The sequence below is a fragment of the Embiotoca jacksoni genome, unplaced genomic scaffold (assembly GCF_022577435.1).
Source record: "Embiotoca jacksoni isolate LCO1_2020_lvr unplaced genomic scaffold, fEmbJac1.0.p SCAF_5, whole genome shotgun sequence".
Taxonomy (NCBI): Eukaryota; Metazoa; Chordata; class Actinopteri; family Embiotocidae; genus Embiotoca; species Embiotoca jacksoni.
This window is the reverse complement of record NW_027185403.1, coordinates 12,203,367-12,217,804: the sequence shown is the minus strand read 5'-3', so window position 1 is coordinate 12,217,804 and position 14,438 is coordinate 12,203,367. Positions and strand designations below refer to the sequence as shown.

Below are 14,438 nucleotides of genomic sequence, written 5' to 3'. Positions count from 1 at the left end.
GTGCGTCTTTGTTCGTGTTACAACATCATTGAGCAACAGTCCAAAGATATTTCATTTATTAGACCTAATCACAGAAGTTTTGAAAAGCATGAACATTTTTTTTTGCATTTTTGATGGTGTCATCCAAATAAATGAGCAAAAAAATGGCAGATTTGTGGAAAAATCTATCAAAAATAAATACCGTCTCATATAAAGTAATCTTAGAGTGTGTTCAAACCGCTGCTAGATGTTGCTTGCAGACTGGAAGGGCCTTCACCTTGAGCTGCAGTAGCTGCCTCGTCTTTTGATGTAAAATGAAATGTTCAAGGGAAAGGAAAGTGTCTGAGGTGAGGCTGGAAGATAAAAGGATAAAGTGCTCTCACCTGAAATTGTTGAGGCTTGGACCTTTTCAGGAGAGACACCTGCCTTTCAGCTGGAATGAAGAGGAGAGAAACTGAATACCAGCTTGTGAGAGTGCTGTGCTCTTATTGATAAGCTTCTCTGTTACCTGGAGCTCTTCCTCACCCCCTGACCTCCTTCGTCATCCACAAACATTTGTTTTCTTCCCCAATCCAATTTCTGTAACAAAGAGAACAATGAACAGTTTGTCTCCCTGAGTGCTGGATAAACATTTACCAGATAACTGTACAGTATGTTTCCAGTATCTCGGTTATGAACACACCCAGTAGAAAAGCCTTGTGAGCTGATAAAGATGGTTTTCGCCGACACACGGATACAATATACACTGAGACAGCTCTAAATGTCCTTGCATATTCCGGAAATACATATGGAGGGGATATTGAGAACTCTTTATGTAACTGTTAGACTTGAAACAGGTGGTGAAATGTTACATTTACACTGATGATTTTGGATTGATGTGTTCACCAGCGATCTGTAGAGGAGCTGTTTGGTAAATATAGTTACCTTTTTGCTGAGCTAAGATGAAGCTTATGTCGAACATGTCAAGATGATTTTAAAATCTATTGTTATTATAGAGTCACAAACTGTAGACTATTATAAGTGTTAATTGGCTCTTTCTATACTCCACTTCAAGCCCTGTGTAACCGTGTCTTTGTATTCGATCGATTGTTTCTTTAAACTTCACAAAAAGTGAACAGTTTGACTTGTAGATGAAAACAATCAGCATATTGCATTTTTTAGCTGACAGAACTGAAACTTTTGGGACATTTTACCGCATTGTCTGTACAAACCTCGCTGATGTACGACAGCAGAAGATGACAATGCATTAACATACTTGTTATATGGTGTTAGTATTAAAAGGTTATTATGCTCCAACCTCATGTTTTGAATTTGTCTTGTATCAGAGAAGAGTGCGCAGCCTGCATGTTAATCACCTGGTTCTTAATCTGTTTGTCTCCACTCTTGCTTTCAGCTTCTCCACTGACTTCTACAAAAAGCCTCTATTTTGAACATCTGTGTGCGCTGAGCAGCACTGAGACTCAACATAGTGTTAAACAGAAGTTGTAGATTAACAAACGAACATTACAGATTATGAGCTGTGTTTAAACGAAAAGGCAACACCAAAAAAGATGGGTTTATAACCAACTACTTAATTAGTGATCTTTCATTCTGCATATTAGCATTTGCAATTTAAATCTAATGTCTACTGTTTTTACACCGTCTGCCTGCTGGCTTTAGCGCAGTCAAAATAGTCCTCTCTCCTCACAGAAAATGAGCAATTTGGCTAATGCACGATGATCTTTGTGAAATATTCTCCAAGGTAACAACTTCTTGTCGTATGCCAATCAAAGTTTGAGAAATTCGAACCTGCTGTGAACTGCCTAACTAGAATCCCACAGTCTTAACATGGCGACAAATGCTCTATGTAATGGGAGTTCTGTTTAAATACGGGATCGAGGAAAGGCTTCAGAGAGGGTTTACCATCTCTAAGCCACAGGGAATCCTCCAGCACCCCGGGACTGATGCTGTAGCCCCTCAGGGGATGAACCATGTTCAAACAGAAGAAAGGAAAACAACAGAAAGGAAATCCAGTGTCTTAGCAGCCTTCCTTTTCTACTTCAGACAACATATCTCCTTTCCGGGCGGGACTTGTCCATCACAGTCAGTCCTCTTGAGTCCCAATTCACCTGAAGCTGCCCAATCTGGTTCTCGATTGCATGGATCTCTTTGGTTTCTGGGCCGCCACAAACATTTTCCTGTGCATAAACATCATGAAACCCATGGGAATGAAGGAGGGGACAGCAGAGCTCGCAAGGACACGAGGGACATGAAACATGACCCGACAGGTCTGGGTATCCTGCTGTGTGCAGCTGCTCGACACAGCAGGGGGCAACTGAGCGTACATGTTGAGGAAGATGCAAAGGGAAGAGGTGACCGGGGGCCGAATCCGGCAGAGCTGCAGCAGCACGGCCGAAGTAGTGCAGCGGGTCACGCGCTACGTGTCGGTCCTGTACCGTCCAACCGAGATTAAAAAATAGAAGCTGCACAGAGAGTGTCCACCAAGAGGTGTGTTGGCGGAAGCAGCACTCGGCAGTGACAGCTGTCTGCCACTGCCAGGGAAACCACAAACGCTTTAGTGGACGTTCAGAGAGCGATCATGTCTCACTGTTTTAAAGGGAACCCGTGTCTGCTCACGTGTCCCGTGATGTGTCCCAGACTCTCGCTCGTATCTGTACACGTGTGTCTGCTTATGTCCAGAATTGTTTCATTGTTAAAAATCAAGCCCAGCAGGAGTAAACGATGAGGTGGGCTGCGCCAGGAGTCAGTTTCTGTCTCTGCTCACTGGAAATGTTCCTCTAAAGAACCACCTAATGTTTGCTCTTTACCTCGAGCACTCAAAACTAGACTCATCTCTTCACTAAGGACACAACAAATAACATCCATTACGGTTATTTCAATCATTAAATTGATGCCAAACATGAATCTAATGACTGAATACATGATAGTGCAACTTCTTTTCAAAGGAGAAACAGATTAAGACTTTACCTTTTAATTTGCGCGATGTTCTATTTTTATTCATCAATCACATTTCTATAAACATACAAACAAAATTATATCTGATGATTGTGCGCACGGCAGATAAAACAGGTTATACTTTATTTCCACAATATACCATGAAGATATTGAGTGACCGCAACAGAAATGTGATCATTTGTCTCGTCACACTTTTTACACGAGTCGGGTTGTTCGTCATGTTCAGTCTTTTTACAGGGCAGCCGTGAATTCTTTTTTTTACCGAAAGGGGTGAATGGCGGCGGTGTTGAGTGAAATATGTTTATTTTCCTTCAGGTCTCTATTTAGTTGAAAGAAAGTACATGCACAGCTTTCTGTCCAGTCCAACGAGAGCAGCAAACTGATTTGATGAACTGCGTTGAACCCATTTCTGTCCCTTTTGAAATGAACTGTCCTGTCTGTCAATCACAGATACAGGCGCGTAAAACAAAATACCAGTGTTACAGTAACGTTTTCTTGACTTACATCGACCACTAACGACAATGACAATCCACTGACTGATGAAGGATCATGGGACCATGTACCTTTTGAAATCCTACATCCACCCTCTGTTTATGACTGTAATCCCTAATGAGGAATGAATCAATAAGTCACATCTTAATAGTCACACCTTGTCATCAGGACCGATACTGTCTTTGCGGACCCCTCCCTTTTCTTTATTCTTCCCAAAAGAGAAAGAGAAAAGCCCTCCAGTGGTCTCCTCAGCTGGTTTCTCTCCTCTTCTTTCCCCTCTCAGAGCTCCCTGCTGGCAGTCTGCGGGGCTGCCAGGTAGCAGTGTGGGTGTGGAGGGAGTGGGTGTAGTTGCTCCCCAGATGTATAACGTTTCTCCCTCGGGGCAAGGTGGGAGACCCTTGGTCTCCCTGGTCTCCCACCCCAGGTAGCTGGGACTCGGACTGGCTGAGGACGGCAGCGTGCGCTGGCTTCCGTTCAAGCAGCTGGAGGTGTGATCTGTGGAGCTTTTGCGCGAGTTTGCAGAGGAGCTGAAGTTGGAGGAACGGTAATTGTACGCTTTCCAGCCGGGGCGTTTACGCTGGTGACACTGGCATCGTAGGATCTGAATGAAGGCCAGCTTGAACTCGCGGTTGTAGCAGGGGTAGATGATGGGGTTCAGGCAGCTGTTGAAGTAGCCCAGCCAGAAGATTACTTTGAAGAGCACATCAGGTGGGCGCAGGTTCACATTAAAAGACCCTGCGGGGACAGCAGAAGAGATGAATGAAAGGAATGAAGAGAAAATACTTTGTCATTAGTGGCCAATAGCTATGTCCAGAAACCTCACTTTTACCCCTTAAAGGCCGCAGAAACAGGTTTGTCCTCCTTACAATGAGTGACGTCATCATGAACACCAGTGTTTTCTGTTGTTTTTTCTGTCTTGACTGTTTTCTCTGTGCTCTGTAACTAGTTTGAAGAGGGCGGGGCTGCGATGGCAAAAAAAAAAAGGTGTCATATTCTTCTATGCACCGATCACAGTTTATTCCCAAATATAATATAATTAAAATGGGGTGATAGTTGTTTAGGTTGTTGCTGCTGCCAGCAATGTTAATTTGACCAAACCACACGCACTACATAGATGAACCAGTACAGATGGAGTTTTGATGGTTAAACTGTAAAACACAACATTTAATATGCATAATTAGCGTTATTTTTATGCAAACTTAAACTGAGTTTGTTACTTAATTTGTAAATAATAGATGCATAGACTTACATAAATATGAAACAAAGATTTTTGGGGATTTGCTTATTTTACCCCCGATGTCATGCCAATACCAGAGTGATGATGCACTACCAGTGTTCATTTTGATAAATGTAAGGTATCTCTGTCACCGTGTTGAAGTCGAGCGGAATTCTCGCTCCGAGTCGGTGATGCTCTACCGGATTGCAAGTTAGATTATACCCAGTAGGTGGCAGCATTGTATAAGTATAACAGGCATTTACTGTCAGACTATCCGCAAGCTCATATGCTGGTCAGCTCCGCATTTTATTTATCATTACAGGAAGACCTTTAAAAAAAACCCAGATAATGTGCTTTCTTGAAAAACAAAACAAAAAAAGCACCCACTCTGCAGTTCATTTGGAGCACTTACAGAAGAACACAGTGAGTGGGATGACCCTGGATCCCCTTTATAGAAACACACAGTGGAAGAGATGTGCTGCTTCGAGAAAGAAAATTTGACATTTTCGTTCAAATGAAACGGCAGCAGGTTATGTGGAGGTTATGCTGTCCCCTTTTCCGTACACGCAGGTAGTGTCAAGTTGTTCGAGCAAAACATTTGATACAGGTGCATGGATGAAGTCTTTGTGTTGTCAGTAAAACTCTTTAAAGACTTTTTAAACTAGAGACAATCCTGACGATGGAAACGGCAACATATGAGAGTTTGATCAGGGTTAAATTGCATCAATGTAGCCTCGTAGTGCTTTTTGTCCTGCTGCGGCAGAGCTTAAAAAGAGGAAGGATATCTTCCACGCTAATGAGGTGAGAGGGGGAAGCCTGCGGACAAAAACAGCAGGTGTGCAATTGGTGTGAAGAAAAACGTTGCATGTTTGCGTGTGGGCAGTTGTGAGTAAAACTGTGTTTCTTTACACCAACCCACGGCCTTAAATTAATATCACATTCCTGGAGAGAACGAGGGTGCACTCTAATCTCGGGCTTTCGAGTGTGAAATTACCTCGGTAAGATATGACGGACAGACACCTCAGCTTACCTCTTCATGAATGTCACATCAACAGCTTGAATCATTATTTGAGGTGGTACTGTTGCGCATTACACAGCCAAATGGTGACAGGACACTTGTTGAAGGTAGTTGTGTTCACTTTCTCATCTGCTGATTTTCAGTTTTGATGCCCCACAAAAACGTGTGTCTGTAACTATGAAACCATGCAGCGAACACACACACACACACACACACACACACACACACTCTCGCTCTGCTCTGCTCAATTTGTTTACCTTGATTGAAGTGATTGTTTAACAATATGAGGAAATGTCCTTTTCAACTTTGATTTAACACCAAGCACTGCAAGCCTTTCCTACCCAGCACGTATCTGGACCCTTTCCTGGCTTTTTCCCTTCTGGACAGTCACCTACATGTGATTGCATAACCCGGATAGTTATGAGTGCGATTGGGACACGGAGCAGGGTGGAGCTTAAACTTGGACAGCCCTTCATTTCTCTCCCTGTTTCTCTGATCAAGTGAGTAATAATTGAAATTGTAGTAACCGTCATGGCTTTTAATTAGAGGCTGTGTGATATTGGCAGACCAAATGTTTTAAAATGTATTTATTTTTATGTACTTGTTAAAGCATCGACAACTTGTTGTGCTTGGACAGCAGATATTCCTTTTCTCCATTTTCCATTAATGAAACTATTTTCTTGTATTTAATCTGTAGGAACTAGTGAAAAATGTCCAAAATCTGCTTCTTTATTGAAGCCAAAACCACAAATAAATTATATTGGCAATGATATAAAGCAGCAAAACCTCATCCAAGAATCTGAGAATATTTTCCACTGTTGTTTGAAAATTGGCTTTAATGGTCTTTTAACTAATTCATTAATTAACTGACTGATAATTTCAGCTGAAAATAGTCCTGTAGCGCATGATGTTTTCTTCACATAGAGAACTACTGGTCATCTTTTCTCGTGAGGAAAGCTCGTCTCGAGCAGAACTCACTGGCTTTCTCACACTGAAATCTCCAGCCTTAGTCAGAAGTTGAGGTGCCTAGGGAAATAAATCAAGCACCGCGAGTCTGCAGTTAGTTTTTAAGCATCTCTAACAGAAGGGGCTATAACCGGGCTATAACAGAAGCATCTGCACAGGCAAACGAAGACATGTGGTTCTGTCTCCCTCCATTGAAGGGCCCGTAAACATCCAGAGGCTCCGACTGAGACCAAAAGGTGAACATCATGTTCCCGTGTCTCCTTTCTACACAAGAACAGAATAGAAATGTCGGAAACACTGGTTGACAGTAGACCTTCCAGTAGCCAGATATGGCACATGTTTGTGTGTTTAAGTTCTGTGTGAACGTGGTCCATTTTTGTCCTTTTTCGAAGTGTTTATGTTGAAAAGCTATAGTATTAATGGCAAAGGATGAGGGGGGATTGAGAAATGTTTGCACCTCCTTCCTGAAGACAGGCACACTCACATCTCACTGAAACACAGGAACATCTTAACAAAACAAGGCATCCTGTTATTCTCACTAGATTAATTGGAAGAAGCCATGTCTATTCTGTGCCATGTAGATCACACACACACGCACACAATCTGCTCTCCCAAAACTCACACACCCTGTTTCATAACACACCAGTAGATATGATTTGATTAATATGGCTTAATCGAAAAGGACAGACGTGTTATTGCCCTCTCAAATTGCTTTTAATGAAACCATAACATTAAGCTACATTTCGGAAATTGGGTTGACATCTCAGAGACCCCCCCCCCCCCCCCCCCCGCCCCCACTGCCCTGTGGCCCCTACAGCTCAGCTAGGCCACCTCCTTTCTTCTCCATCGCTCTGACACGTTGCACTCTCATTATCTTTCCCATTCAAAAACCATTTCAATTACCCCTGGAGCACAAAGGCCGGACAACTTAATGGAACAAAAAGGAAAACGTAAGAGATTTACACAGAACACACACATTGAGTCCCTAAAAATACATATACAAGGAAACAATTGTTAACACCTCAAAGTGTTGGTTGCTCTCACATTTGGGCGCACTGCTTGCACCACTTGCTAGATGCGAGTCCTTCACAGGGAATTTGTGCCTGCGCTGGGTGTTAAAGAGCCGAGGGGAAAATGTGTGCAATGAAATAACACGTGTAGACCGCAGATGACTAATAGTTTCTCTTTGGCTGAGCTGGGGGATAAAAACAAGAGAAAACGGCCCAGTGCAACACCGAAATGTTGACGAATCAATGTCACTGATTCTTCATTATTCCCCATGTTTCCCTTAAATGTTTCAGAAATAGCTGGAAAGTTAAAAAAAAAAAAAAAAAAGAATTTCCCCCATGTTTTATGAACATGTTTTAATGCTTATATTAATATAAATGGAGCTTTCTTCATTTATCTGTGTAGAACTGAAAGGACTCGATTTGTTGATGGAGAGAAAATGACGAGCTATAATTTTGATAAATGTTCTTTTTCAAATGAAGCAATACAAGTAATATTTATTCTATCCAACTTAGAATATAGGTTCGTCTGCCTGAACAATGTTTAGCTTCTCAAAAATAAAGTACTATCAAGGTATATGAAATTTTATTTTTCAATAAATATTGTAATGTAGTACATTTTCTGGAACCAGAAGTAATGAACTTTTTATGGGTAAAATAGCCACATGGAAATCAAATTGAGTAAGTCAGCATCACAATGAAATAATCGTATCAAAATCAAGTTTTTGTGCCCAATGGCTAAGAAACACGAGCGTTTGTACGAAAACCTCCTTTAGTGTATAAAGTGTTACACAAATCTGACAGCTACATGTTTTTATTGAATAAATACAGTCCATTTCATGCTGCCCACTGTACCTGCTTGACATGTGAGGTTTGAGAGGTTAGTGTCAATGTAAAAATGTTGTTGTTATTGAAAGTAAGACTACTCCATTAAATACATGGGCTGCTATAATTGTATATATAATTGATATAAATGTTTGATTTAAAAAAGTATTTTTTAGTCTATTTCTGCAACAGTTTGACTATTACTGTGTATATAAGTTGTTATGGCCCCATTTCTTTCATCGTATGAGACAGGAATGTGTTCTCAAATAACTCTGAGTTTAGATATGTCACCCTCACTGACAAATAATCAGAGTTTGGCAGTGTTCAGTGAGTTTGTGTGAAAGTTTTGGCTGCTTTTTGTCCAAGTTAGCTGGCCCGGAGTAAGACGAACTTAAAAACGTTGATGTCGTGTTTATAATCCTGAGATCTGTATACCTAACTTTGCTCCAAGTTAAAGGCCTAAAAGGACTCTCAATTATTTAAATCCCAAAAAGGAAGGACTGCCATTTATGCACCAAAACAAAAAAAAAAACCAATATTATTTACTGAATCAGGTGAGATCAGCTGTAAAGGAGGGACTGTCACTCGTTCTTTTAGCCGCATAAAGTTTGAGGTTAAGACTTCATGGCTCTGAGGTCTCTTGCTGTCAGATGACCACCCCCACTTTCATCTCCGTAGGCTTTAAATTATTAAAGCATCTGCACTGACGGACGAGAGAGAAGCCTCTGCAGCCACCCACTGTGACACAATCACTCGATTCACATGAAAACATCTGCATATGTGCACAAATACACACATAAACAAAACACACATACCATCGGTTGCCACCGGCCTGCGCTCACACTACCAACCGGAACACCACGTACATTGCATATCAGTGGCAGTATGCAGAGGAAGGAGCAACACGGGTGATAACAAGTGTGAAACAGGAAATCTCACTCTGTGGGTGGAGGCTCATGAATACTCAGGGATAGCGCTGCTGTCCTGTCAGACTTCTAGTTCAGATGTAAGTTACACCAGGGAGCCGAGGCACAAACTTCAAGTGAAAAACAACATCTCCCACAAACCCCTATTTGGAACTAGAGGATGCTCTGGTGTTATGGGGGCAGAAAGCAGTTTCAGTGTCTTGCTTTGATTCTGGTTGTATAGTCCCTGCACTTTGTGGAATTCCCTGCCGGAAGACTGTTGAACTAGTTTGTATTCTGTTCTTGGTCGTGGAGATCATGGATCTTGGAGGACAGATAAAATGCAAATGGTTGTTTGGTGCTGTGTCACAGCATGGGAGATGGCAATGAGAAATGCATTCTGAGGGGAGAGAGGTTTTTTTGGCAATCTGTTCTGTAGGGTTACATAAAGAGGCCCCGTCCACAATGAGACACACACACACACACACACACTGTGAGGCATCTTAGATCTGCAAATCAACTTTGGACATTTACATTTGGTTTGTAGGTATCTGAGAATTCCTCGAGGCTAAATAATCCTCGCTATGTGACACAGCGTAGTGATCCTGCCTCAGGCAGTAATGTGTGCGTGTCCATGTGAGGACGTGATGAGCTGCAGCTTGAAGCCGGGGGCATAAACGCATTCCCATATGACCACGATAAAATGAATGTACTCAGACAGAAACACGCATGAATATATACAGCCAGAGCCTACAGTGACCCAAGGTATGAATGCCCTGGCAGTCAGAGTCAAGCAAATTGTAGCGTATAGTGAATGCAGTGAGGCATTTTATCCACATTTAATTAAATTACTTCAAGTTTTCTTTGCCACAACAGAGCCCATAACGTGGGTGTTTCACCGTAGTAATATATTGTTTAATTTCCACTGCAGTTTTTTAAAACGGCTATGACAGCGGGGTGTTGAATGCCTGTCAGTGTCTGTGGCATCACGGAGCCTCAAAAGGCTCCACAGGCCTCTGAAATAACTCACCAGAGCAGAGGGAGGTCACCTACTCTTCACTTGGCACGCACAAGTGTCTATTTTTTGCACCAAAATACAATGGAAAATGTTTGGATTAGCTTAAGAATTCCTCCTCAAACTCCCAGAAATGTATCACGCATAATGGGCCCCTGCATTCAGAGACCACAGTGAAAGTAATGCTTTGGCTGTACAGATGAAACAGAGCACAACTGGAAAATATTCCAAATATAAAGTCCATATGATGCAGACAAACATAATTACATAAACAGATGCTGAGGAAAAAAAATACAGATACACTCCTCCTGCGTCATATATTGAATGCAACCATGGTATATGGGTGATGTTATTTTTATTCCAGCAGTATAAAATGACCACCACAGTATATCAAAGCTTGCTTGTAGGTTTGGTGAAAATTCAGGGCAGTAAATGCTACCCTGGAGACTTTTCCAGTGACAGCTATAGATATGATTTACAAGGCCTGCAGCAGCCTTTAATAATGACATCATCTTAACTTCATCATACAGTTGAATGACTGATATATTTTGTACAAGCCTTATTAATTAACTAAAGTTGTTAAAGGAGGAGTGTGTTGTGAAGGAAAAGTGTGTGTGTGTGTATTTTTGTAAATGAAGGAGAGTATTAAAGTGTAATTTCAGATTGTGTGATAACCTACCTATGGGTAAGGCGAGGAAGAAGGGCAACCAACAAAGGGTAAACATGCCGACCACAACTCCCAAAGTTTTAGCTGCTTTCTTCTCCCGGGAGAATTTCAAAAGTTTCACTGTCAGGGAACTTCTCGCCTGGTGCGCGCGGCCTTTGCCGGCGCCCGTACTGCCGGCATCGTCATTCACCTGAGATCCCTTATGGATCCTGAGGGTCAGCTCGCTGGAGTTCATCCTCTCGCGCATCACACCTGCCTCCAGGTTCTTAGTGGTCCTTTTGGCGACTATGTACACGCGGCAGTACATGGCCAGTATAACGACGAGAGGGATGTAGAAGGAGCCGAGGGAGGAGAAGAGCGCGTAAAACGGCTCCTCGGTGATGGGACACACCGTGTCGTCCGGCGACGGCGGCTGCTTCCACCCGAACAGAGGTCCGATGGAGATGACCACCGATAGCACCCAAACCCCGAGCATGGCCAGCAGAGCCCGCTTCTCCGTCACGATACCCGGGTACTGCAGCGGGTAGCTCACTCCGATGTAGCGGTCGATAGATATTACGCACAGACTCATGATGGACGCGGTGCAGCACAACACGTCCACCGCCGCCCAGATGTCACAGAAGATCCTGCCGAACACCCAGTAGTCTAGGATCTCCAGAGTGGCGGACACCGGCAGCACCGTGGTGCCCAGAAGCAGGTCGGCGATGGCCAGGTTGATGATGAAGTAATTCGTCGGGGTCCGCAGGTGCCTGTTGCACACCACAGAGAGAATGACGAGGATGTTGCCCGCGATGGCAAAAACGATGAAAGCCCCCAGTACCAACCCGAGCGGGATGGCTCGGGTGAGGTCCAACTCGCTTGGCTCCGTGTGGTTTCTCCCAGAGCTATTAGTGAAATTGACCTGGGAAGACCCGTCGAGTTCCGAGGAGCCATTTTTCCACAAGTTTGTGACATTGTCAGTGTTCACACTCATTTTGAATCACCAAGTCCTCCATAGCAGGCTTCAGATCACTTGTAACGGCAGAAATAGCTTAACTAATCACAAACAAACTGCCAAAACGACCAATGTCCGCATGGTTTAACTGCGTGTTAGCCAGTTCGTTTCCAAATCTGTGCTGACATGTTCATGGCGCAGCCGTGCAGTCCTCATGCAGTCCCTCTCCCTCCAATCTCCTGAGGGCTTAGTGGAGAAGTGAGGGGGGCAGCAGTCATCTCCTGCCTCCTCTTCTCCACACACAGCTATGCCATATACTAACCAAACATACCTAAATACAAATTCATGAAGTGCGCATGACGCACAACAAGAGCTCCACAGAAAACGCACGCAGTGTTTTTCCATAATTTTACGCAATTTTGCTGGACTGAGTAGAGAATTGCGCGTTTTGGGAGAAGCAATTCGTTGGCGTCTTGTATTTATTTTTTTTCTCACTGTGGGAGGGAACGACATTGGGCAATTACCGCCTTAACCTTGCTCTTGCAGTTGAACTTGTTGCCTTGTCTGGAGGATGGCAACATGCTTTAATGACAGTCGAGAATAAGAACATTAATATTGAGAATTTTTAATCTCGGTGCTTAATCATATGTCCCAGTGTAAATTACGATAGAAATACATTTTAGCTTGAAAATATTTAGGATGTTCAAGCTGTCAAGGTTAAGATGGAAAAGTCAAACTGATTTAATTTCAGCTGTAGGCAACAAATCACATGCTCCCAACAGGTACTTTTTCCTATTTTGGTCAAACGCAGGAGCTCCTTAAAGTAATCTCATGTTGGATGTGAGCTCAGTTAGAAGAGTGACTGATATAATGGGCTGAGTCCAGACACATGCACATTCCTAAAATTCAGGTTTAAACGCTTTTTAACTACTTATGACGCAACGGTGCTGAAAGACAAACTAGTACAAAAGGTGTCCTCTGAAAATCTGAAACAGACGTAAGTTACTTATCATTAAATGTTAAACAAAATCACTCACAGAAGCATCTTTAATGTTCTGCGAATGGCTTTTATTCAGCCACCAGATTGCACTTCAGAGGTTCAACTATTCAGTGCCAGACTATTTGTTATTCTTAAAATAATTTTGGGGAAACACAACACACACTAACTAAGTGTTTATAGCGTCATGTTATCATTTGAAATGGATTATTTTACAGCTCTGGGACGGCTTTATTTAAATCAGCATGTTATGTGTGTTTTCATGAATTCTCCCTTGTTCATGTAACACTGTCAAACCTCTATAAAGGCACTGTTGTAGTGTGCGGAACTGGAGAAACACATTCTCTACAAATGATAGAAAAAATGTTTCATTTAAAATGCACGATGATAATTGATACCTGATAAAGTTGCATTATCAACTGAGCATTAACAGTGTCCTCACAGCTGAAGTGTAAAATGACAGTTTCCACCTCTTCTATATTCAGAAGACAGAACAGCATCCACCTCCTTAGAAACACAAAGAAAAACCAAACCAATGGAAAAAGGGAAAAGTATAAGTATTTAATGGTTTTGGATTGGAGAGTTTCAACAGTCAAAATTGTTTCTCAGAAAAACAATAACATTTTTGTTTTGATGAGAAAATGGCTGCCCTGTCTCAAGAGGTATAGTGTTCATTCAAATTTGGAAATACACAAAGAAATAAATACACAGATGAGGGAAAAGTTCACTTGAAAAGACAAGAGGGAATTTGAATGGGCACTTTTTCATTTATCTCCCTCCATTAAGTCTCTCTATGTTTTTCACTGCTGAATCTCTGGTTGTTTACACTTTTCTTCAGGGTTGATGTTGCGTGACAAGATTTTTAAAAAAGTGTTTTTTTCCCCCCTCAAATCATTCAAAGCGTCAGTAGACATGCTGACTTGCAGTGTAGAGCTGCTGTTGTAACTGTTGTGTCTGCATGCTGTCAGATCATCACCTGCTTTGTGAGTAACTAAGTGTCTGTCATTGCTGTTTTATCATCTTTTGTGTAAATCTTTTGTCTGGCTTTCTAATGAGCCAGTGTCTAGCAGCTGGTATGTGGGTGTGGCCCATATTTTTTTTTTATTTTTTTTTATTTTTTTACATGATTAATTTTTTATTCTATGGACAGATACAATATATTCTTTTTTTATTTATTTGGTTTATTTGCAACAGGGAAAGTACACAATCAATATATTGTGCCTGCACATTGCTATTTTCCTTCTGTTGTCCCTGAGCATGACATACATTAACATACAACAAATAAAAGTTATAATTCAATGATAATTCTTACATTCACAATATGATGATTTGATAATACAGTAATTCCAAGTGACACAAATAAATACATCTGTAGTAGGGACAAGTACTTACATTAGAGACCATTAATGACTGCATGTCTTTCAACCCTTTTTTAACAATAATTTTGAACTGATTAAAATGA

The 14,438-nt window shown here is 41.9% G+C and overlaps 1 protein-coding gene across 2 annotated transcripts; it reads right to left on the bottom strand.

Annotated features, from left to right (window-relative positions):
- Positions 1 to 325: 325 nt before the first annotated feature.
- On the bottom strand, positions 326 to 12,403 carry LOC138211180 (alpha-1A adrenergic receptor-like). 2 transcript variants are annotated; one of them, XM_069170880.1, is made up of 4 exons: positions 11,058 to 12,403; positions 3,584 to 4,161; positions 488 to 558; positions 326 to 412 (listed from the first exon to the last, which is right to left on the bottom strand). In XM_069170880.1, exons 1-4 carry the CDS (start codon positions 12,016 to 12,018, stop codon positions 409 to 411), a joined length of 1,614 nt encoding a protein of 537 aa, XP_069026981.1. In that variant the 5' UTR covers positions 12,019 to 12,403; the 3' UTR covers positions 326 to 408. The 2 variants fall into 2 exon arrangements, with proteins under 2 accessions (XP_069026981.1, XP_069026983.1); XM_069170882.1 differs by lacking the exons at positions 326 to 412; positions 488 to 558 and having other exon boundaries at positions 3,675 to 3,813; positions 3,855 to 4,161.
- Between the last annotated feature and the right edge of the window lie 2,035 nt (positions 12,404 to 14,438).